Raw genomic sequence first — 23110 nt, 5'->3', positions numbered from 1 at the left:
GGTAAGACTAAGCAGAACTACTGCACTATCTGAGCTTTTCTTTCTAAAACAGAGCAGCAAACTGCCCCCAACAGCCAACCTGACCCTGCTTTGGTACATCAGACCCTTTATCGTGGTTTGACACGGGAAGAGAAATTTTTTTGGAAGGAAGAGGTCAATCCAGTCAGGGGTCAGGTTTGGATACTGACACTTGGGGTGACCAATTGAAGGTGGACACGCCTCTGAGAGCACAGAGGGGTTAAAAGCAGAATTCCCAGGAGAACTCGCTCTTCTTTGGTTCCGGTCATCGGAAGGTACGGACCTCCCCCCACAGCCTGGGCTGGGTGGGGGAGGGGAGCCATGCGTCCTGCAGAGGTAGGCCAGGGGGTGAAGGATCGGAACTGAGCTGGGCTACCTCCTGCGGACAGAAGGGTGGAGAACATCTGGGATGTCTTTGTTCCCCCTCCCCTAAGCTAGAGGGAAAAGAGATAGAGAGCCAGCAGACACCTGGAAGTTTGCCGGCAGAGGAGAAGGAGAATGGGGGGAAAAGATGCCCAGCGTGGGAGATGGGAGACGGAGTCCTGGGCCAGATTTCAGCCATCCGGGGAGTCCGGGAATTTTAACCCTTTCCTGTGAAATGAAGGCTTTATGAAATATTACTCCTCCTCAGTTTGAAGGAAAGAGAGACAGCCTGGAACCTCAGATGTTCAGAGAAGAAGGTTGAGGGGGAGATGATAGAGTGGCTTTCGGCTGGACTCTGCTTGTTTACCATAAACTGAACCACTCCTTCTTTCAAGAGGGACTGCATTTTAGGGGGATGCACTGGTGAGCCAAGAGACCTCCTTCAGCAACTACCAGTTCAGAAATGGACAGAGAGAGCTGAGGAGGGTGTGAGGATGCCCTCCGTCTTCAGAGAAGAAGAGAAGGCGATCTCTGTCCTTGGATCCTCATCCCCAGGGGAAAATGGGGGGGACGGTAGTCCCAAAATGAGACACTGGACTGTTGTTCCTGGTGATCCTTGGCAAAGCATCCTTAAAGGGGCCCTATAAGCAGTCTCTGTCCCTGCATGGTGGTGAGAGCACTGTGACATGGAGAGGAGAGCGTCACACTGGCCGGTGTGTCTGGGCAGTGCCACGTGTGACATGGAAACACAAGAGGTGGCAGCTGTGTTTCCTGGGGGTCTGTGGTGCAAGGGGGACTCCTCTCTTCCCCGATGGATTCAGTATTGATTATATTGAAGGGTGAAAATTGGATTAAGGATCTAAATGGGTCTCACTGTGGTTTGTTGGAGTTGGGTGGTGGGAGGAGGAATGTTTTGGAAGGTTTTCATTTTGAAGTTTGTGTGGGTTTTTCTTTTTTTTTTTCCCTTTATATTATTAGTAGTAGTGTAATAAAGTCTTTATTTTGTTATTAAGTTTGGCCTGCTTTGCTCTGTTCTCGATTGCATTTCACAGCATTTGATTGGTAGGTTGCATTTTCATGGGGCGCTGGCATTGTGCCAGCGTCAAACCATGACACCCTTGCTGTAGGAACTTGGCCAAGGCCACAGAGTAAGTCAGCACCATCCCAAGCCTGTGACCCCAGATCCTGGCAAGATCCTGCTGCCTCTCAGCAGGCAGTCCAGAAGGAAGATACTCTGCACTTCACTACCCATCTTCTGGCTCACCCAGAACTTCTCATACAGCCTAAAACTGCATCAAACAACATTTACGACTACAAGCAGAGAAAAAAGTATAGAATTACACATCAGTGTAAAGCCTCAAGCATTAATTGCATCTATAAAAGGATTGCCAAAACACTAAATCAACATTAAGAACTAGACTTTTTTTTAAATTTGTGTTCCTGCACTGCCACCTAAAGATCAGAGTGAAAAACAGGAACAGGAGTGACAGCGTGACTTTTATCTGTAGTCCTGGAAGAGAACAGGAACTTTTTTCTGATACCTCACTTTGAAAAAAGACCACACCAGAGTCAACAAGACCAAAAAATCCAGACTGATGAAACAGTTCTATTGCACATCACAGCTTAGCAGTACTTCACTAATTGCCCAATTTTTATACACTCAAAAAAACCCATCTCTGTATGGATGTATATATATCCTTTAATTAGACAAATGTCAGCTTGGACAGTCTTGATCTATAAATTTTGTCTACTCACAGCACATTTTGCAAAGGAAGACAGATTGGTGGAAATATATTTTTTACTTCCTTAGTCACTTTTTAAAATTTAACTGCTATCACTATATAGAAAAATAACCAAAACCACAAATTAGTAACCTCTTGTGATATAACAAGCTGGTAGTACCATTATTTCTCCCAACAAAACATGCCCTGGTTACACATCTACATCTAAACACCCCAGATTCACTTTTATTCCACCTGTTGCTGCACTCAGCCTGTCTTCTGAAGTCTGCAGCCTCTCACAATTTCAAGTAGAAAATGTTCAGTCACCACCTTGAAGGGCTCTTATGTCCCAAGTCAGACTTCACAGGCATAATAGCTAAAAAGCTCTTGAGTTTGGCATTTATTACGGAAATTTTTTTTTTTTGGAGGAGTTTTTGTTGGGTTTTTGCTTTGGTTGGGATTTTTTTTCAATATGCTGAAGATGCAAGGTGCACCTTATAAAATGCAAGCATCACCTGGAATAGATTGTCAAATTTTTCTTTGATTAAATGAGAACCATATTCTCATGCCTGTAAAGGACATGATGAAAATCACCTCAACTGTTTCAACAAACTTCAAATGCTTTCAAAATAATCCACTTCCCTGGCCCAAAAAAAAAACGAACCCCAACACAAATCAAACCAAAGCAAAAACCTAAAAAAGAAAAATTAGTGGTATTGAATGTTCTCCTGTCTCTCTTCTTCACGTCTTGGCAATTACACAAGGGTTTAACTCATCTAGCAGAATGCTTCAGGTGTTAACATACAGATGCTCCTTTAACAGCTCTGCCACAACCCGGCTTGCTAGAAAACTGCTCAAGTTTAAAATCCAGTTTTGTTTTTTTCCTTCTAAACAAACACAGAAAGTTATGTAGGATTTGTAATTTTCTCTTCTTCCCCCCCTATCCCCCCTCCCCCCTTCCCTCGCGTTCCCCCTTTGTCCTGCGTTCCCTTATCACTCCCCCTTCCCCCCGCGGTCCCTTGTCCCGACCCTGCGTTCCCTTATCTCTCCCCCTCACCATGCGGTCCGGTCCCTGTCCCCTGCCCCCCCCCCCCTCCTTTCCCATCGCTGTCCCCGGGTTTTTCCCTGTCCCTGTCCCCTGCCTCCCGTCCCATTGGCCGCGGCTCAGGCTCCCCCCCGCCCCGGCACAGGGTATAACCGAGCCCCCCGCTCGGTGCCCGGGATCTCGGGGAACACGCTTACACAATAAACACGTGTTTGCATCCGAGCCCCGTGTCACCATTTCGTCTGCTCCCGCGCGAACTGAGCCTCGCAGAGCCGAAGGGGAAAGCGGCCGCCGCCTCCTTCCCCCCCACCCCCGCCGTGCTACCCGCAGGCGTCCGCCCGGAGCCGATCTCGCACGGCAACAAAGTTACTATGTGCTTGTCAGTTTCCACTTGTAGTCATATGCGGGAAGAAGGCAGGCATTTATTTACGGCATGTCTCAAAGCCACGTGCTTTTTGCGGGATAAACCTGGCCAGGCGACCCGAAACTCAACCATCGCCCGCTCCCTATTTCAAGAAGGCTGGTACCCCTCAGCTGTGCGAACGCCAGGGCACAGCTCCCCTTCGCCCCGCCGGACTCGGGAGTCCCCGAGCGGCGGCCGGACGCTCCCGGCACCGCCAGTCCAGCGGGAAAACTGCGCGGATCACCGAGCCACACCGGCACTGCCGCCTCCTGCCAGCCCGGGACACCTCCCCAGGAACTACCCGCTCCGGGGGAGAGGCGACGTCTTCAAAAACAGCCATTTAAAATAAAAGCCCCCAGTTAAAAACAGCGGCAGGAAGCGGCAAGCTCCGCAGCTCCGCCCTGGCAGCGCACAGCCGCGGGACCCGGCACAGCGCGGCACAGCCGGCTCCTCTCCGGAGCACGCAGCCCTGCCCGTCCCGGCACAGCCGGCTCCTCTCCGGAGCACGCAGCCCTGCCCGTCCCGGCACAGCCGGCTCCTCTCCGGAGCACGCACCCCTGCCCGTCCCGGCACAGCCGGCTCCTCTCCGGAGCACGCACCCCTGCCCGTCCCGGCACAGCCAGCTCCTCTCCTCTCCGGAGCACGCAGCCCCTGCCCGTCCCGGCACAGCCGGCTCCTCTCCTCTCCGGAGCACGCAGCCCCTGCCCATCCCGCCCGCCCGGCACAGCCGGCTCCTCTCCGGAGCACGCAGCCCCTGCCCATCCCACCCCGCCCGGCACAGCCGGCTCCTCTGGGGGCGCGGACTCCCGGCCCTCAGGCACGGCGCAGCCCCGCCCTGGCGGAAGGGGCGGCGCTGCCCGGGCGGAGCTGGCCGCGGTGTTGCCGCGGGTACCTGCGCAGGCAGCGCTCGCACACGGTGCCCAGCTGCTGCTTGCTGAGGACGTAGGCGAAGGGCACGTCGCGGTAGAGCAGCTCTCCGGGCCGCACGCTCCGGCGGGAGCGGAGACCGCTGCCCTTTCCCGGGCTGTGGAACCGCTCCAGCGCGGCCAGCTCCATCCTGCCGCGCGCGCCGCCACCGGAGAGGAGAGCGCGACCGCCCTGCCCACCGGCACGTGACCCGGCGCTGCCGCCGCCATCTTAAGTCAGGGCAAGGGCGGGGCGGCCCCCGCGGGGATGGAGCCCGGGCGTGCGGCACACGCGGTGCTGGGCCGGCGCAGCACAGCCGCACTGAGAGGGGCACGGCAGCATTTTGCCTGAAGAGGCAATCTATAATACGTATCACAGAATGTCAGGGTGGAAGGGGCTACAGTGCGTCATCTGGTGGAACCTCCCTGCTTAAGCAAGGCCACCCCAGAGCGCATTGCACAGGACCGCGTCCAGAGGGGTCTGGAATATTTCCTGTCAAGGGGACTCCACAGCCTCTCTGGACAATCTGCTCCAGTGCTCAGTCACCTACAAAGTAATGAAGCTTTTCTGCATATTCAGGTGGAACTTACTGGGCGTCATTTTCTGCCCCATGCCTCCTGTACTATTGGTTGGCACCACTGAGCACAGCCTGGCTCCATCCTCCTGGCACCCTCACTACACGTTTACACCCCAAACATTAAACAGTTTGGTTTACAAAGGAGGGGATGTGGCAGTAATTAAGTTAAAAGACATGCCCAAAAAGGACATTATATTTGTGAGCTGGCATGTGGATGTATTTCTGGATCTCACTGTGACCTGAATACAAAGAAATATGACTGGGCCGGTAGCTGCACCTACGCCCCGGTGGTGTTTCTCAATGAGAATGCACCCCATACACCAGATAACTTTTTGTCAGAACCACGAGTCATATAAATGACAATGGAGAAAGCAAAACACTTTCAGAATTAAATAATAGTATTAATCTGAAATAAGCTCATGAAATAAGTGCTTTCTGTATGGGTCTGCATAACTTTCATTCATTTATGAGATTACACTCATGATGTACGCTAAATATGCTAAACTGCAGATCGGCTTTCCTGGTTTTCCTTATCATGCCTATAGAGGGAGGTGGGGCTTGTGCTTTGGAAAGGAGCGTTGATTCATGCTGTCAAAGAACACTGAGACATAGACCTAACAGTTCTGAAGCTGCTGTACAGTGCTAAAACACCTTCAGTTGTGTTCTCAGTAACTGTTATTTCAGTCTGCAATTGTTTTCATACAAGTTGCAACAAGGTAATAAGGAATGGCCATATCCGTATCTAAACCACTGCTATTAGGAAGAACCAAGGTGCCTAAAGCCAGAGGATTCTCACAGAAAAATATATTTTGGCATTTGCTTAATGCTACAATGATGTAATTCATTACCAAAAGAACTGACAGCAATCTAGCTGTTAGTGAAATCATTATGCATGTTATTATGCTTATCTTTAGCTCTTCTAGCAAATTTTTAAATGTGTTAAATTACAGTGTTACTGTGAGTTTCTCAAGAATTAACCTTAGCAGTTATTAAAATATTAGGGAATTAGCTCTGTATTTGGCCTGTATGCTTTACTTCTTCACCTATTAAATGTTCTGCATTTCCCTGTCTATGATGTTTTAGTTTCTAAGCAGGCATCACCCAAAACCTGTATCAAAAACAAGCCCAGTAATAACAGAAGTTAACATCTGCCTCTATTAGTGGATAAATTTAAGAAATGAATGGTCAAATACAATGCATAAACTTAAAGGCCTATCCATGAACTGCAAAAAGTGACCTTGGGGAAGAGTGAATATAAATATATAATACCAGATTTAATTTTCATTATTTTCTCTTTCCTTCTTGGCAGGTTTTCTCACTTATATGTCCAGTAATACAAAAAAACCCTTGCAAAGTACAAAAACTCATCTGAGGGAATGCCAGTCTTTTGTCACACTGACACACAAACAAAATGAAAATCACATCCTTGAAGAGCCCAGCTACTCTAGGAAGATGTGAAGTATGTATACCTGAAGAAAAGAACTTCCATCACTTTGGCATAAGTTGTACAGGAAACAAGCCACAGAAACTTGAAAACAGCTTTTAGTTGACATTGCATTTCAAGTGATATGAAAACATAATTGCAGTAATAGAGATTTTCTGTATAGATAAGCTTTCAAACACAGCATTGAACAGTTTAATGCAGCGTTGGATATTTGGACATCTGTATGAAGGGCCTGAAGAACTGATTCTACATACCTACATCTACAGGTTAATGACAAATCTGCCTAGGAGAGCCATTCAACAGTCTTTGAGCAATGGTGATCAATGGAATGCCCAACACTGAAATCATCAGTCTGAATTTTCTCGAAAGCATAATGATACTAGGGATATATATCCTAGTAAGTGCTTATTTAGCCCGAGAATATATTTAGTTGAATTTAATCCCTGTTATCAGCATGGTATTTTTATATGACCAAGTCATACACAGACCTAAACAGGTCAGACTTCTCAGCAGCTGTTTGAAATTCATGACACATTCTGGACAGAAGCTGTCAAGGAGTGTAATGAGTGCAGTTTTGAAGGAAGTATCACTTAATTGTGGCTGATGCTGCTGAATTAGTCATATGTCCTTACTGCCAGGAGACACCGTCATGGAGCTTTAGCTCTTCTATCAGGACGGCATGTTTTACAACATGAAATTAGAGAAACAGCTGCAGTAATGAAATCATTCACATTCTGCTCCTTACTCATAAATGTGCAATAGCCATTCCAAACAACACAGCACAAAATAGATTTTCTTTCCTGGGAGCAAAATACGGCTCAAAACACAACATGTTAAATTTTGGATTGTACAAAATCTGTGTCACTAACAGCATAGAATATTAATAATTATTTAATAATTATTAATATATAATAAATTATAGATATAATAAATTAAATAATTAATAATTAACATATCTATTAATTAGCTGAAAGTGTGTAAGTACAGATAAATCTTTTATGAACACGTATCTCTTGAAGAGGTCTCTTCACTTTCAATGTTGGTGTGCTAGTGAAAAATTGATTCTAGAATGTTAAATTAAAAATCACTGCAGAAGCGTTTTAAGCACAAATTCATAGTAAATTTCACATAGATTTTATCTGTTGATTTTTTTTTAACTGGGAAATTTACCAAACCATTGTATCTTCCCTGCCCCAAACACGTCAATTTCCTTCAAATGACAGAAGCAAGCTCAGGAAGTTCTGAGCTGTTTGTTTATTTGGGATTGTATCAATAGGATCAACCACATGAGTGCTTAAAGACATTATGAGTAATCGACTGCTTCATTTGATGTATCTTAACTACTCCTAATTTCCCTAGGGCTTCTTGTGCTTGCTGCACGTTGTGTTCTATCTGCTGGGGACAGTCAGTGTGCTTATTTTTAGCAGTGACAAGTTAAAACAGCCCACATGAGGAAAGATGCAATAGCTGTTAAACAAGGCTATAATGTGAGCGAATAAACATCTCCTACTGACTTATCCTTTCCGGAAAAGTAACTTGTTATTTCCTTTTTCTCAGCATTTACAGAAGAAAGGTATGGCTCTGCTAATTAATGTCTTACAAAACTCAAGTCAGAGTGTTACAGTGAGCTCATGGGCACCCTGTGCCCCCCTTCCCCCGGGACCCTGTGACTCTGATCAGGATAACCCCTGGATCCTCCTTTCTGCCCCAGCAGGGTTGGCGGAGAGCCAGGAAAGCCCACCCTGTCCAAAACCTATATAGACCCCTGACATTTCCTGTTCTCTCTTTTTTGCCCCGCTCTCCACATGGACATCACAGAATAAAGAGAGCTGCACCAACCTCCTGGAGTAAGAGCCTCTTTTGAATACCTATACCCCTCTCCTGATAGTCCTCCCCTCACAGCCCCTTATCTCTGAGCTAGTCGGATTATTCGGGGGCTGCGTGGAGGGGGGGAAAACTACATCAGAATTTTCAATCTGCAGCCCCACAGATTGTGTTCAGTCTGACAAAACAATTAATTCAACATGCTTCTCAGGAAGCCTCAGTTTCTTCCTATCACATTTGCACATCCTAAACTATACCACACAATCTGTTTCTCAAGTTGTATGCTGATATTTCCATCAACATTATCATTAGCCTGCAAGGCTGAGCTCTAATTATTAAAATGTCCAATGCTGAACAGGTTTACAGCCAATACAGACACATTCCACCTTAACAACCCCTTACCACAGCATCTACTGGGTTAATTACTGCAAGGTAAGAAACCCTTCTTCTAGATCAAAAGTGAACTGACTATAGAGTTCAACTTAACTGACCTAATTCCAAGTGGCAAAAATTCTCATTAGTTGTACCAAGTTTGTTTCTGTCTCTATTTGTGTTTGTTATAATTTAAATATAGGTAAGTAGGAAGAGCTTAGGCAATTGCTAGCACAGTCATAATTTTCTTTCCCAGACAGATGGCACAAGTGATGAGGGCCACTAGAAAAGACTTAGCATCTCCAAAGTTACAGTCAATGTATCAGCTATGATATACTGGTGCTTTAATATGGAATGCCAAACACCATTTTTGGGCAGCTCCTCAAAAAAATTGGAAGATTGAGAGCAATACTTAAAAGTGTTGTACTAGATAGTGCGTCACATGTGGTTCACGTTTCAGAGGTTCATGTATTAAGTCAGTCCTGAGAAAAAGAAAAAGGCAGTTATGCAAAGGAAAGGAATACAAATAGTACAGCATTGGTTAAAAATGGTAACAGAAATGTATGACAAGCCTTTATATACAATTAAAACTTTGAAAGTGAAGTGAAAGTTCAACATTATCCCACAAAAGCTAAAATCCTACAACAGTAGGAATTACTGAGTGGATAGCATCAATTAATCAAATATATAGACCTACTTAATTTTTACTCCCTGTGTATTTATTCATATACAAGTCATTTTCACATTTTCAATCTTTTTCATGAATACTAAAATCGTTTTTATAATGGCAGGCATTTCTCTCTCAATTTCACATTTGTAATCAGGGCTAAACATTGCTCACACTTAGCCTTAATGGTGCATTTCTGTTGAGCATTAAATCTCATTTCAAGTCCCCAGTTACCCAATATTCCTTCCACTTACATACAGACTCCTGCTGTTAGTCTCTGCATTGGATCATTAAGTGCTGCTTTGCAACAGCATCAAAATAAAACAAATTTCTTTTTTACGGTTCACGTTTGAAATCTTATCAGCACATAGCTGAAGATATTTATTTAGGCAGTGGTGGTGTTACATTTCATGTATAGAATACTTCTCCTGTATGCTGGAGGTGTAAGACATCTTGCTGCAAAAAGAGCAAGGTGCTTTGATTCAGGGTGGGGAGGGGGAATCAGCCCAAGAGACACAGCAGTCTTGCCGACCAGTAGATAAGACAGTTACCATTTAATGAGACTGAAAAAGGTGGAATTGCTTCTGTTAATGCAAAGTTGCCATTCATTGACAATTAACAGTGACTATCTCTGAAACAGTCAAAGATGTAAGCAGAAAAGAAGCCTCAAATGTTGACAACCTGCACCAGAACGCCAGCAAGGCTCTGAGACAGACTGCAAATTAAGCCTCAGCCTTTCCAGGAGTTTCACCATAGTATTACAAAAGCTCAGCTTTTTAGCTAGCAGAGTGAACTGAGGCTGCTCAAAGTCAATTTGTCATCTGCAGCCAGAACTGCAAGAGGAAGACAGAGATTAATGCTTATCACATCTATACCTCACAGTAACCTTAAGAAATTCAATTCTGTTTGCATTGTTTGGGGAACTACTGTTATCCACAGCCTGAAAATGGCCCAGCCTTCACCAAAATGGCATTTTAAAACTAGTGCTTTGCCAAAGAAGGGTATTTTTTACCAAAGCTCTTTCCAGAGGGTACAATATACAACACAGAAACAGTACAACCTCTCAGCATTGCTGAACAACAGAACAGTTAGATGGTAAAACAGAAAAATTTGAAACAGGTTGCCTTACAGAGTGAGTACTATGACTAAAACCAGAATTTTAATAGTATATGGTTTTGAGTAATTTTTTGGTACATGTATTACACATTAAAGACATTGGCAAAGGTTTTAAAAAAAATAAAATCATCTTATTTGAAATAATTTATACAGCATTGAATATTCTGATGACTTTCAGACCTAAAATAATCCCTATACATGTGTAGGTGTTTTTGTATTGTAGTACAAACTAGTACATATTGTCCCTGTTATTTTCAAAAGAAATAACTGTTACAACTTTTCCTCAGGGATATCACAATCTTTATTTTAAGAAACTCTCAGTTAATATTTTATCACCCTGTCATTACCTTGTCTTCTATTAACATACCACTATTAATTTATTAGCATTTTTTGACTTTAGGCTGCAAATTCAGAAAAGCAGACAATGTTGCAGGCTCAGTTGTTGTAGAAGTTGTTGTTTGTATTCTGTGAATCTGTCAAAAGGGCATTCAAGTCATTAAGCACTAAAATAAAAACCAAACAAATAATAATTTGGTCTGGTAATTTTTTTTTCAAATGTTGTAAATATACAGCAACAGTGTAACAAAAAGTTGCATTTTAGTGGCACATCCAAAAGTAGCACGACCTAATAAGCTCCTGCAAAAGTTGCAAAGCTTGTCCATTCCAGATTGGATTGTGTGCAAAGCTTGTCCATTCCAGATAGGATTGTGAAAGGTAACTGTGAATTAATTACTTTTATCCTAAGTAGAAGGGCTCTTGTTACTTGCTAAATTTTTCCTGTTTGGACAGGAAATCATCTAGCTAACCGTATCTCTGATTTTATTTAAATCACTTTCTATCAAAGTAATCTTCCAGAAGCAAAGGTGATTTTCCAAAAGCTTTAGATTTATGAGTTCATGGTCCTTGTACTTGCCAAGACTTCATCATGGAAGAAGGTCTCAGCAAACAAATCGGAGTTTTGCAAAGCCTCGAAAAGACGCTTATAGTCTTCTGGGTACAAGTTACACATTGCAGCATTTTTGGGAATTTCTAGTGCTTTCAGTAATGTGTCACTATTGTCCAAGCTCCATGAACTGAAACAAACAAACAAAATCATAATGGAGCATTTATTTGTGTGAAAAATTAAAAAGCAAGAAACATTATCTGTAGGTACACTTCACTCTTTCACAGCCTCTAGAAGAAGCTAACCTCTTCTTGCAACACAAGTTACTTTCAATCCATACTGCAAACAGGAAGAAACCTCTGCTATTAAAACACATCAATAGCAAATAAAGCCCCCAGCATACACAGAGAATACCAAACACACAAACATCCTCATTACAGGATAGGTGCTCTCTCTCCCTCATCCACCCTAAATTCTTAAGTCAGTAACAGGCATTACAGCCTAAAGAGGGTGTTTCAGTGCTGGAAAAATTAAATCCAAGGATGACTCAGTACAGCATGAACTAGTGACTTACACCTCCCAGGTATTTTCTTCTATACATAAACAGATGTATCTACCCTCCACATCTACATCTTTGCTATGAAAGCTATACTTTTAGAAATGTGCACATATATTATTTCCCAGATAGGAAAAGAGTGTATAAATACACAGAAGATGCATATTAGAAGCCTTCAACTTCCTAGCTGAGGGATCAAGTGGAGATGCACTTGTATTTCTGAGAGAGTTACTGAAATTTAGTAGCTTATTTTTCCCCCATTTCTGGAAATTAACTTTCATAACCTACTATCAGCAAATTACAAGTATATGCATTATTTTCATCAGCAAGAAGTCAATGCTTTCCAGACTGTGAACACCTTCCATTTCTGGGAAACAGAAATCTACTGATCATAAAGAAATGCGAATAGCCTGCATAACTGGTAAAGTCTAAAGCCTATTTTTTAAATTAGATAACAGCCATTTGAGGACGTCCCCATTCCACCTTCTATAACCTTCAGCTGTTTTCATTAGCGTGACTTTGATGTCTGTTGTGAGCTGAATCTATTTCAGCTTTTAGTTTCTGTAACTGCAAACCTCTTGGTTGTTTTATTATTATATCTGTAAAATAAGTGAAAACTTCTTGCAGATACATGACCTAAGCTCCACTGGAGCTACATGAATTACTGCACATATATATTTTAAATACTTTCCAACCTTCCTTACAGGAACAGTCCCCAGAATACTGTATAGTAGATTGCATAAATGAAATCTTCTATTCTACATGTTGATAATTAATTAAGAATTAATTCATTCATTTTTTTTAAAAGGCAGTATTTTATCTGCAAACAAATACTGCTTCGGGAACATATTTTAATATTTTCATCTATTTCTCTGAAGTATAAAATTGTAATTCTTTCTTACTTACTTTAATCTATCGGTAAGTTTAGACTTAGGCTTAGCAAAAGACTGCTTCACCATGAAAATAAAGGTAGATGCATTTGAGGGCTTTAAGCCTCCTGTAAATAGATTTTGCTGAGGAGTCAGTCGTACCAAACAGATATGGTCATTTGGCAGCCGCTGCAAGAAAAACAGAGCAAGTCACTAAAAAAAATCACTTTTTAAGACAGTATCTATCTTAAGCTAAGAGTTTCATCTTTGTAACCAGTAACATTTCTTATTAAAAGTCTTAACAAGATTATTTCATCAGAAGATGTGCCTGTGCCTCAAACAAAGAAGGAAATAGAAAACAAACAAAAATTAATATCATTTGGGGTTTATTTCTATATTTTAGGACTGGACTTTCTTCGTTGAAATGGACAACACAGGCTTGATGTGAGTTTTCAAGATATTATATGGCCTATTGTATTCCTATACTATGCAAGGTACCAGACTTGCCTTTTATATATAAAGATGGAATTATGTGAGTGTAACACTAAGACACTATTGCAACATGAGGATTTTATAAAACTGGGAGAAAGTGGAGTCTTCTAAGGAACTAAATGTACTTCTGTATTGGCAGCAATGGGTATATTAGATCTGACAGCTGTACTTCTGACGTTGTTCTGGCACATCTTGCATAGCCCACCTGATGGGCCTCTCCACATGGCTTTTCAGCAACACAACTAAGCACCTAAGGCACACCCAGTCACTTACATATTACAGAAGTATTGCAAACCACACTCAATACAGCACTATAGGAGTTTTCTGGGGAGTGTGAAACTCAAAATATTAAGTAAACGTGCTTTTATATTGTCAGAATTAAACAGAAATATTCCTTTATTATACAAAGGAACATCATTACTTTTCCAAAGGAGAGAAGTAAATAACTTTACACAAGGTATTTTTGCACTTCTCAGACTTAAGTATTGAGACTCTTGCTTTTTCACAATTAACTTGCACATGAAATCTATAATAGACACGCGAATAATTATTTTAATCAAAATCGGCAGCATACTGATTGTGTTATTAACTGTAGTAACACTTGTTTTGTTCAAGCAGGTAGATGTGACCATGAGCAACTTTCTCTGAAAAATACTTGACCTATTCATATTCCTTTATTCTGTTTACTCACTATATTTTTTTCCATCACAGACAATAAAGATATTAGTTTATTTCAGTTTCTAAGATAATAGCAATTCGTCACTCCATTTTTGATGAATCTCTATGCTGCCTTAAATATTAATTAGAAAAGTTCTTAAAAATACATCTGTAAATGATGCTATAAAGTTCCTTTAACCTTTAATTAAAAGTAGTTTAGCTGCATATTCAAAAGAAAAGCATATACAATAATCTTACCCCCGCTTTTGGTATCGCCAGTCCCCCATTTTTCAAATTAGTTGCAAATGAAGACCAAGGTTCCTATGGGAGAAAGCAAATGTATTATGTATCATGGAATTGAAGTGTTTTGTTAGAATAGAATAGATTATTTCAGTTGGAAGGTACTTGCAGTGATCATTTAGTCCAACTGCCTGAGCAATTCAAGGCTGGCCAAGCTAAAGCATGTTATAAAGGGCATTGTCCAAATGCTCTCTTAAATGCCGACAGGCTTGGGGCATTGACCACCTCTTTAGGAAGCCTGTTACAGTGTTCAACCACCCTCTCCATAAAGAAGTACTTGCTAATGTCCAGTCTAAACCTTCCCTGGCACAGCTCTGAACCATTTCCATGTATCCTATCAGTGGATACTAGGGAGAAGACCTCAGGACCTCCCTCTCCTCCTCCCCAGGAACTGAAGAGGGCAGTGAGGTCACCCCTCAGCCTCCTTTGCTCCAAACAAGACAAGCCCAAAGCCCTCAGCTGCTCCTCATGGCTTTCTGGTTCTTTCACTGGTTTTGTTGCTGTCCTCTGGATGCACTCAAGGACCTTCACATCCTTCTTAAACTGTGGAGCCCAGAACTACCCAAGTGTTTAAGATGAGGCTGCACCAACACTGAATTCAGTGGACAATCCCCTTTCTTGACAAGCTGATGATGCTGTTTGAGGCACCTCAGGGTGTAGTTTGCCCTCCTGGCTGCCAGGGCACAGCCTGCTGACTCACCACCAGTCAGGAATAGCCCAAATCAGTACAGCCCTCTGAGCTCTGCCCTTCAGCCAGTTCTTCAACCAGCACATCCTGAACTCACTCATACCACAGCTGGACAGCTTTTCCAGAAAGATGCTGTGAGGGGCAGTATCAAAAGCCCCCTTAGAATCCAGAAAAATTGCATCTACCTTTTCCCTTCATCCACTGGGCAGGTGACCTTATCACAGGAGGGTGTCAAATGGGTTAAACAAGACTCTCTTTGTGAACCCATGTTAACTGTGCCTGCTGAGTGCATTGTTCTTCAAAAGCCTTTCAATAGTACCCACCAGACTCTGGTACTCCATGATGGTTGCAGGTACTGAGGTCAGACAAACAAGTCTCCAGCTCACTGGGTCTTCCCTCACATTCTGCTCTGTAGGGGGATGTGGAATAACACTGGCCTGCTTCACTCAGCATGGACCTGAGTGACCTTTGGTACCTGATCAAGAGAGGTCCTGTCATAACTTCACCAGCTCCTCAGTACTCTGGGATGAATTCCATCAGGCCCAAGGACCCCTGAACATTCAGCTGATACAGCCAGTCCCTTCCAGTTTGTCTCCATAAATGGAAATTCACAGTTCCCACACTCACGGTCCTCAGGCTCACGGGGGCCAAGCAGCCCACGACTTATCAGTATTATTAAAGACTGAGGCAAAGAGACATCAAATGCCTCCACTTCTACTTTATCCCTGTTAGTCAGGTGACCTCCTTCAAAAAGTACTAATCTTCAACTTCTTAATATTTACCTTAATGTATATCTCATAGTATAAGGTATTTGGAAGATAATGGACAGTGAAACCTTATTTTAGATTAGTATAACATTTAAACTTTGACAGTAGGTTCCTAGAAAAACAGAGCACAAAGATAAATCTGAAAAGCATAAACTAATTGAAAGCTGATGGCCATATGCTCATGAGGAACTGGGGGAACAACATAAAAAAAACTTTTAAAACTAAACCATAGCATGTTTCACAAGGTAAGAAGGTACTGACTAATAGGAGAAGCAGGTATGCTTAAAAGCACCAAGACTCAAAAAAAATTTCTACTGAACACAGCTTAGTAAGTCAAAAGCATACATATTGGCAAATTTCAGAGGATATAACAAAAAGCAAACTATGACAAATTGGAAAAGCAGACTTCTAGTTTCACAGAAATATTAGCAAAATGAAAAAGGTTTATCTGGTGTGTAAACATCCTTTTTTTTTAATCTACCAGAATCTGAGAATAAATGTTTTTGAGTGCAATGGCTTGTAGTGAAAACACTGACATCATAGTGAATAACAGTGTCGCTTAATTGAAAGCATTATACACAAAACATGACTATTTTAGCTTTTTACAAAAGTTTTCCAACAGTTCTCCAACTGATTTAAACATCAAATTAGCTTCAATGGTAAACCCTTTTCTAAATTCATGTCTATAGCTTTAGGGCATATCAGCTGGTACAAAACTCTTACCTTATGCAGTAGTTCAATTTCATACCCTAGTTGTGCAAGTACAGTAAGTGCTTGATAAATCTTTGACTTCCCAGGCTTTGCTGTTAATACCTAAAAAAATGGCAAAGAGCAAGCATTTTTATTGCAAAATCCAAGACTGTGTCTTTAGATAAAACAGTAAGAAATTCAGTTAAGTCTAAAATTACAAGGTAAAGTTACAGTAGACCTCTAACATGTGCTTTGTGCTATTTTAATTTATCTTGTCAGAAGACAGGGTTAGAAGATGCAATATTTGAAGTATTTCTTCACAGCAGTTATTTGGATAACTGAACTATGTAGGACTCTCCAGCATATACTTTCTGGTCCCTTTTAAGGCAGAAGAGAAATAAGGATCAGATTTCATATAAAAACTAAAGCTTTGGCAGAGTTATCAGTGTGCAGTGGTAAGATAATATTCCAAGAAGACACACAAACAAGAGTAAGGAAAACATCAGGCGTTCACACTGAACATGAAGCAACTTGCATAGTCATCATCCTGATCAATGTTACAAATCAAACAACTCTTAGGGCAAGGAAAAAAGAAAAGCTTGTGATTATTCTCAAAAAGGACAAGTAGAGAAGTAAATTGTAGCAGGGAGATTTAACTTTGTGGAATAGATTTACATAGCCTTATCATATGATATAAAGCCAGAACAACCAACAAAAAGGAGTCAACAATGTCTAGTTAAAGAAGGTTCTAATAGCTTTTACTACACACCTCTTATGTAACAGAGTTCACATTATAACCAGGAAAGTTAATTAAACAAAACAAAAAAAAGAAACAGGGACTACTTTAAATGAATAGGCTGCCCTGACCATTAAAACATACTATAACGTAGGTATTTCAGTAGCGTCCAAACTGTCATTTCACAAAGAATATACTTAAGATGTTTAATTTTTTTTCAGTGGGGTGTTAGGATACAACACTGGTTGTATAAGCAGACCTGGAAGTCCTTGTGTACTTCAAGTAATTAAAGGTTTATGACTGTACAAACCTCCCATTTTCATGGTGGGAGTGTGGGGGGGAGAGATAAATAAGTCATCCTTGAAGTATAAATACAGTTCTAGAGCTTTGGGACAGAATAAATTAGGAATATGTAATCCAAAAAAGGCTCTGCACTTTAGTGTGCAGAGCATTAATAAAAAGGAGTGTAAATCTTTATATATTGCCTCTATTATTTTCAGTACTGCATACAGAACAACTCAAGAGGACAAGTATGTACATCTCACTGTATTGGTATTTAGTGACTCGGAATCCTCTTCACTTGTGTTTTTGTGTTTTGAATTCAGTCTTCATTAACTACTACCTGAAACTAGTAAACAAATGTTTTGCAAAAGCTTGACACAGAATTTAATCACCTCACAATTTACAATGGAAAGCAGCTAGTCTGCTGCTGCACATACTTCTCAAGGACCAGTCTTCACATTTTTAAGATCTGCGGTTAAATGACAGCAGAATGTTTCTTAATAGTGTTCTCACAGCATAAAGCAAACAAGTAGAAAATTGACAATACTTAAAAATTCTGGTAGGAAAAAAAATCCCTAGCAAAAACATTAGGTATACAATATAAATGGGTTTGTATTCTGTAAAGCACTACACCTTCATTACCTGTAAAATGCCTTGCACATACCGTATACTCTTTTTCACTTATAAAGAGGTTGAGCTCTACTCTTCCGTATCTGTATATGGAACTGCATTCATACATGGCAAAAAGAAGTCTCCAAAGTCTGTTTCTTTCCAACTGTTCCGGTATGATTCCAAAAATTTTCAAAGGAACATCTGTTTCCCACAATAGCAAAAGTATCTTTAAAATTTTGCAGTATGTATTAGACAATATCATTAATTCTAATGTCTTAACTACAAAAATCTAAGAGAAGAAAGTCTATGAGTTCATGTTGTTCAAGAAAGAATACAATTCAAGCCTTAGTCAAAGCTAACCCCTGTTTGCATTAGACTTTAAATTACAAGAAAATACCTAATTATCTGATATTGCCATGGGGTTGGGCCGGGGGGAGAGGGGTGGTTCTGAAGCTATCATGAGTCTTAAGCAAAGCTGAAACGTAGAAAACAGCATCTATCAATCCAGCATGTGTATTAAATAGAACATATACTGCAAGCAAATCCCCAAGTTTTTGCCAAACTACCTATGCACCCTTGAAACATGTTTGCAATGTGCGGGATCATAAACATATACCTGCCCTCCAAGGAACTGCTGCTACACCCATGGTTTCAAAAAGTTTGTCAGAAGACACAGCGGGTGGTTTCAAAGCTCCCTTCGCCAAAGGATCCAGTCTGAAGAAGTCACCATGAATCACCTTTAACTGCCCATCCAGGCTATTTTCTAGAGACTGAATAAAAATAACTTCAGTTGAAGAAATCTGCATACAGTAACTAGCTTTGCAAAACACCCAACCGAAACAAAAAATGCATTCAAGCACTACCTAAAATTGTTACCCAGTCAACAAGAGTCAAACCTCAGAGCTGCTTCTTCCAGATGATAAAAAGAATAGCTTCTTTCAGCTGATAAAAATAACTGCCTTCTTCACTGTGCAGGACATTCTGACATTTTTGGTGCTGTTAAACTTCAGCTTTAAACCATATTCTTAAATTTGTAAGATGTTCGGCCATATTTTTAAAAAAAACACACAAACTACTAAACGAAGTAAACCACTTCTTTTAACAAATTGAAACTAGAATTCTTCATATCTGTGGAGAGGATACCTTTTATACACATTTTAAGTCAAGTGAGAGTCATTAGTTCCAAACCAGCTCTGTAATGCAAACATTCTAGAGCAACTTCTGCAGCTCTGTGTCTGACCCGCTTTGAATCCATACAAAGCCCAGGTGAGCAGAGAGGACACCGCATGTGTCAGTTGTATGAAAACAGATTAAATAAAACTGACATAATCAGAATAACTAAGAGTATTTTTTACAGATTTTTTTACAGCTTCATACAGAACTCTTGCTTAAATATAAACATCTACAATGACTCCAATCAGTTTCAAATTTAGGCATGAAATTTTATTTATGCATAGAAAGACTAAGTATGAACTTGAATTCCTACATACACAAAATGTCAAATTAATTAAAAAACATTCAGCATTTGTGATCTACAATGCCAAACTACATAGCGTTATTAGGCATTATGTCAGATGTTGCAAGTAACAACCACTGCCTAATTCCTTTTTGATCCAACAATTACTCAACAATTTAAGCTAATTTCTCATTTTCCCTTTAATTTTGTTTTAGAAACGTGCAACTGAATCAAAAGTATACCTGTAAGTCTGTAAGAAAATCTGAGTTACTTTCCAGAGCTACCACTCTAAAACCTGCATCAAGCAGAGATCGAGTCAAAATCCCAGGACCTGAAACAGCAAAATAAAGAAAAAAAAATTAAAAAAAAATTGTAGGAGTGTGTTTTTGTTTGTAAGTGATTACCTTTAGTGATTTTCCCAAAACAACACTTGGGACATATCACCTTCAACAGGTGTGTTTGTTAAACACACTTCAAAACAAGAGTTACAGAAACGATTTACAGGCAGTCTGCCCAAGATTTCTCACTGCATTACACTAAGCACAGTGTTACAATTAGATACTGAGCAGCAATGGAGATAATGTCTCAAATATTTCTATTACTTTTTTTTCTGCCAACTGAAATATACTGTGGAGCCTTATCCATTATTATCTTTAAAATACAATCTACAGAAATGCAAACAAAAGAAACACCCAAACCATTAGGTAACTGCAGAGGATCTGCCGTAGCCCATAATCCTGGGTGTGCTTTTACTGATAAAACCACAGTAGAAAGTGCTATCTCTGGTCACTCATGAGCATAGTTTTAACACGAGTGACTCAAGCTTCCAGACTGCAACCTCACTCATCCCGCAGGCTCTGCATAAATGGGACCCCCAGGCGCACCCCGGGGCCTGCACCCGCATATCCCGGGAAGGTGCCGGGGCGCGGGTCCGGGGCACCCCCAGCCGGGATTGCGGCCGGGGCAGCGCCGGAACGCAGCGCAGCTGCCACCCCCGCCCGAGATGCCGGGAGAGGCACGGCCCCGGGCCCTTTCCCGCAGCAGCGGGGCCGGGGTGCCGGCACGGCGGGTGGCGAGGGCGGCAGCTCGCACTGACCCCCCAAGGTCACCGGGGCGCGCCGGAGCCTGGGGCAGCTCACCGGGCGCGAACTCGAGCAGGAGGGGCTGGGAGCCGGGGCCGGCTCCACCCTGCAGGCAGCGCCGCACGGTGCGCGCCAGCTGCGGGCAGGCGATGAAGCGGCGGACCACGAGGCTGCTCCGCTGCTCCTTACGCACCAGCCGCTTCTCCTTCGCCGGCTCCGCCACCCGCAGGGACGGGTACTGCCGCCCCGCCGCCACCCAGCACGGCGACAGCCAGCAGAGCAGCGGCCGCCGCCCCGCGGCCAGGAAGAGGCCGCAGCCCGCGGCGCCCAGGGGCGCCCGGCCCGCCAGCATCGCCTCGCCGCCCGCGCCGCGCTTCCCGCTCCGGGGGCGCGATCGCCGCGGCAACCGGGGCGTCACTTCCTCCTGTGCCCGGCCGCTCAGCGCGCTTCCGCTCCGCCGGCGGAGGGCTCTCCGCCCGCCGCCCGCCCTCTCTATGCTGCCCGCCCCGCGCCGCCGGCAACCTGCGGTAGCACCGGCCCCCGCGCCTCCGCGCTATGCCGGCTGGCGGGTCCCGGCCGTCCGAGCCGTCGCGGAGCTGAGGTGAGCTGACAGCGGCTTATCCGCAGGGGGAGGAGGAGGGGAAGATGCGATGCTTCCTCTGGTTCCGCGCACCGCCGCCGCCTTCTGCTCGTGTCGGCCGCCGCCGAGCGCTCCAGGGGCGGGTTTGGGCCGCCGGGCGGGCGGCGGGAAGGAGCCGGTTCCGGGCAGGCATCGGTGCCGCGGCTCCCGGCCCCGACGCGGTGCCCCCGGAGCGGGCACAGACAGGGCTGGGGCCAGAGGCGGCTCGGGAGAGGGGCTCGGGCCGGCGGGCAGCGCTCTGCCGGGCGCCTGTGCCGCGATATGTACTCCGTGTGTCGGTGAAGTCCCAGGAGCTACGTATTTAGTTTGAGGTTTGCCTGGGTGTTTCACGGGAGTCTTTGATCTACGCGTCTGCAGCTAAATAGTCACTCCGGGACTCGGTTGTTTGTATCGCCCTGCCGCTCTCAGCAGGTGCAGGATTCTGCTCCGGCCGATCTCTGGCATCCGTCCTTGCCGGCTTCTCTCTGCTCCATACCTTGTTGCAATTACGGTTTAGGCAAAGCCTGTAATTTCCAATAGCAGTGGCGTTGTCCTTTCGCAAACGTCCTCAATGCCTGAACAAGAAATAACTTTAAGATCATCTTCAAAACGTTTTCAAGTTCTGGAGTTCATCCTTCGTGCCAAAACCTGTCAGTGGCAGGTGAGTGGCCGCAGTGTGATGGGGGAAGGGAGAGAGAATCCTTCCAAACGCGTTTCCTTGCTCCCTGACTCATTTGTGCCGAAGGCAAGAGAGATCTGGCAATCACAGGGTACACCTGGTCTTCACATTAATGGTTGATAAGTAGACTTTCTGTATGATTTTCTGCAAATTGCTTATTTTTTTGTATCTTGTTTCTCTGCTTGTGAAGTGAGAAATTAACACTTTTCTACTTACTAAACAAAGTCGTTTTGTTTGGTATATTGTTCAAAAACAAAAATTGAGATAGAAAGTTGTAGCTTTATTGTTCTGTTTTTGGGGGACCTACATGTGGCATGAGGAGTGGCTGGGCTGAATTTAGAAAAATACCTTAGCAAATGAAGCAGTCCTTCAACTCTGCAATTTATTTTTAAATACTCAGCTTTTTTACACTGAGTGCTGTAATAGTTTTCCCTGTGTCTTAAGGGAAATGGACAGATTGTTCTACTGGATGATGGGATAGACCTCAATCCATTTTTAAACCGGACTTTATGTTTTAATAGCTTTTTCCCTCTCTTACTAATTAGTCTGATAATTCAGTAATTTGTAGGACTTTTAGAACATCAAGCAGAATTTGATTTTCTTAGAGCAAGTGTCTAGCAATGTCCTAATTCAGCATTCCTTATCAAAGTTTATTGACAGCTATGGTCACAGAAAAGTTAGGTATAGTTTGAAGTTTAATTAATGAATTTTGGAAGTTTTTGTTGTCAGTTGGATGGCTCAAGTGCTAGGGTCTTCTTTGAATGGGTTGTTCAGATCTACTGAGATTATTCAAAGGCGTGTTTGCTAATAAAAACCAAATTACAAAATGCCCTGACAAGTCTTCATACACTAGAAATTATACACTGTTCTTCATGACTTTATTTATTTTAGCTTAGTGCTTGCCTGGATTGAACCACAGGTCTCTATGGGCTAAACTCATGGTCTGGTTTTTTTTTCCCCCTGATAGAACTGCTAAATATATGCTGAATCTTTCATGCATAAAGGACTACCTCTTTATGACCTGGTCATTATCTTTGACAAACTGATGAAATTATAGGAAAATGGTAAGTTGTTTTTTTTTTTTTTATTTAGAAATTACAATGTAGAAAATTGTTTCACACACACATTGAAGTGTGTCACAGGAACATTTGAACAGTTATTTTTATGTTATGGTTGAATATGGATGTTTTCTAGTTTAATCCAGCTATCACCACATGCAAATATTTGAATTTACAGTCTTACTTCATAAAGCCTTATGTCTTTCTAATTTATGTGCATTGTTAAGT

At 42.7% G+C, this 23110-nt stretch overlaps 3 protein-coding genes across 5 annotated transcripts in view; 1 reads left to right on the top strand and 2 right to left on the bottom strand.

The window, feature by feature from the left end:
* The window catches only part of SMYD3 (SET and MYND domain containing 3), a 385012-nt gene extending 380376 nt beyond the window's left edge, over positions 1 to 4636 (bottom strand). Inside the window, exon 1 of the mRNA XM_012572411.5 lies at positions 4443 to 4636. Within this exon, the coding sequence (XP_012427865.4) occupies positions 4443 to 4606 (164 nt within the window). The 5' untranslated portion in view covers positions 4607 to 4636. The remainder of the gene's footprint in view (positions 1 to 4442) is intronic.
* A 5243-nt stretch (positions 4637 to 9879) lies between these two features.
* On the bottom strand, positions 9880 to 20951 carry TFB2M (transcription factor B2, mitochondrial). The gene is made up of 8 exons (XM_012572409.5): positions 20584 to 20951; positions 19687 to 19775; positions 18605 to 18758; positions 18041 to 18189; positions 16392 to 16481; positions 14172 to 14234; positions 12802 to 12953; positions 9880 to 11529 (listed from the first exon to the last, which is right to left on the bottom strand). Exons 1-8 carry the CDS (start codon positions 20876 to 20878, stop codon positions 11343 to 11345), a joined length of 1179 nt encoding a protein of 392 aa, XP_012427863.3. The 5' UTR covers positions 20879 to 20951; the 3' UTR covers positions 9880 to 11342.
* A 36-nt stretch (positions 20952 to 20987) lies between these two features.
* The window catches only part of CNST (consortin, connexin sorting protein), a 49993-nt gene continuing 47870 nt past the window's right edge, over positions 20988 to 23110 (top strand). For 2 of the 3 annotated variants that reach the window (XM_030268555.4, XM_030268553.4), the window contains exons 1-2: positions 20988 to 21127; positions 22792 to 22888. Coding sequence is in view for 1 of the 3 variants with exons in the window: in XM_030268553.4 (XP_030124413.4) it covers positions 22886 to 22888 (3 nt within the window). In the remaining 2 variants the exon portion in view is untranslated. The remainder of the gene's footprint in view (positions 21128 to 22791; positions 22889 to 23110) is intronic. The other variant, XM_030268556.4, reaches the window with a different exon arrangement.

The sequence above is a fragment of the Taeniopygia guttata genome, chromosome 3, assembly GCF_048771995.1.
Source record: "Taeniopygia guttata chromosome 3, bTaeGut7.mat, whole genome shotgun sequence".
NCBI lineage: Eukaryota > Metazoa > Chordata > Aves > Passeriformes > Estrildidae > Taeniopygia > Taeniopygia guttata.
This window is presented reverse-complemented; position numbering and strand designations above follow the sequence as displayed.

Bases quoted from the DNA above. Each gene is read 5' to 3' on its own strand.
- TFB2M (XM_012572409.5), bottom strand. From the start codon at position 20,878: ATGCTGGCGGGCCGGGCGCCCCTGGGCGCCGCGGGCTGCGGCCTCTTC. The intron at 19,776-20,583 runs GTGAGCTGCCCC...TTGCTGTTTCAG, and splicing joins CCTGCTCGAGTTCGCGCCCG to GTCCTGGGATTTTGACTCGA. The intron at 11,530-12,801 runs GTAAGTAAGAAA...TGTTTGTTTCAG, and splicing joins AAACTTACCGATAGATTAAA to TTCATGGAGCTTGGACAATA.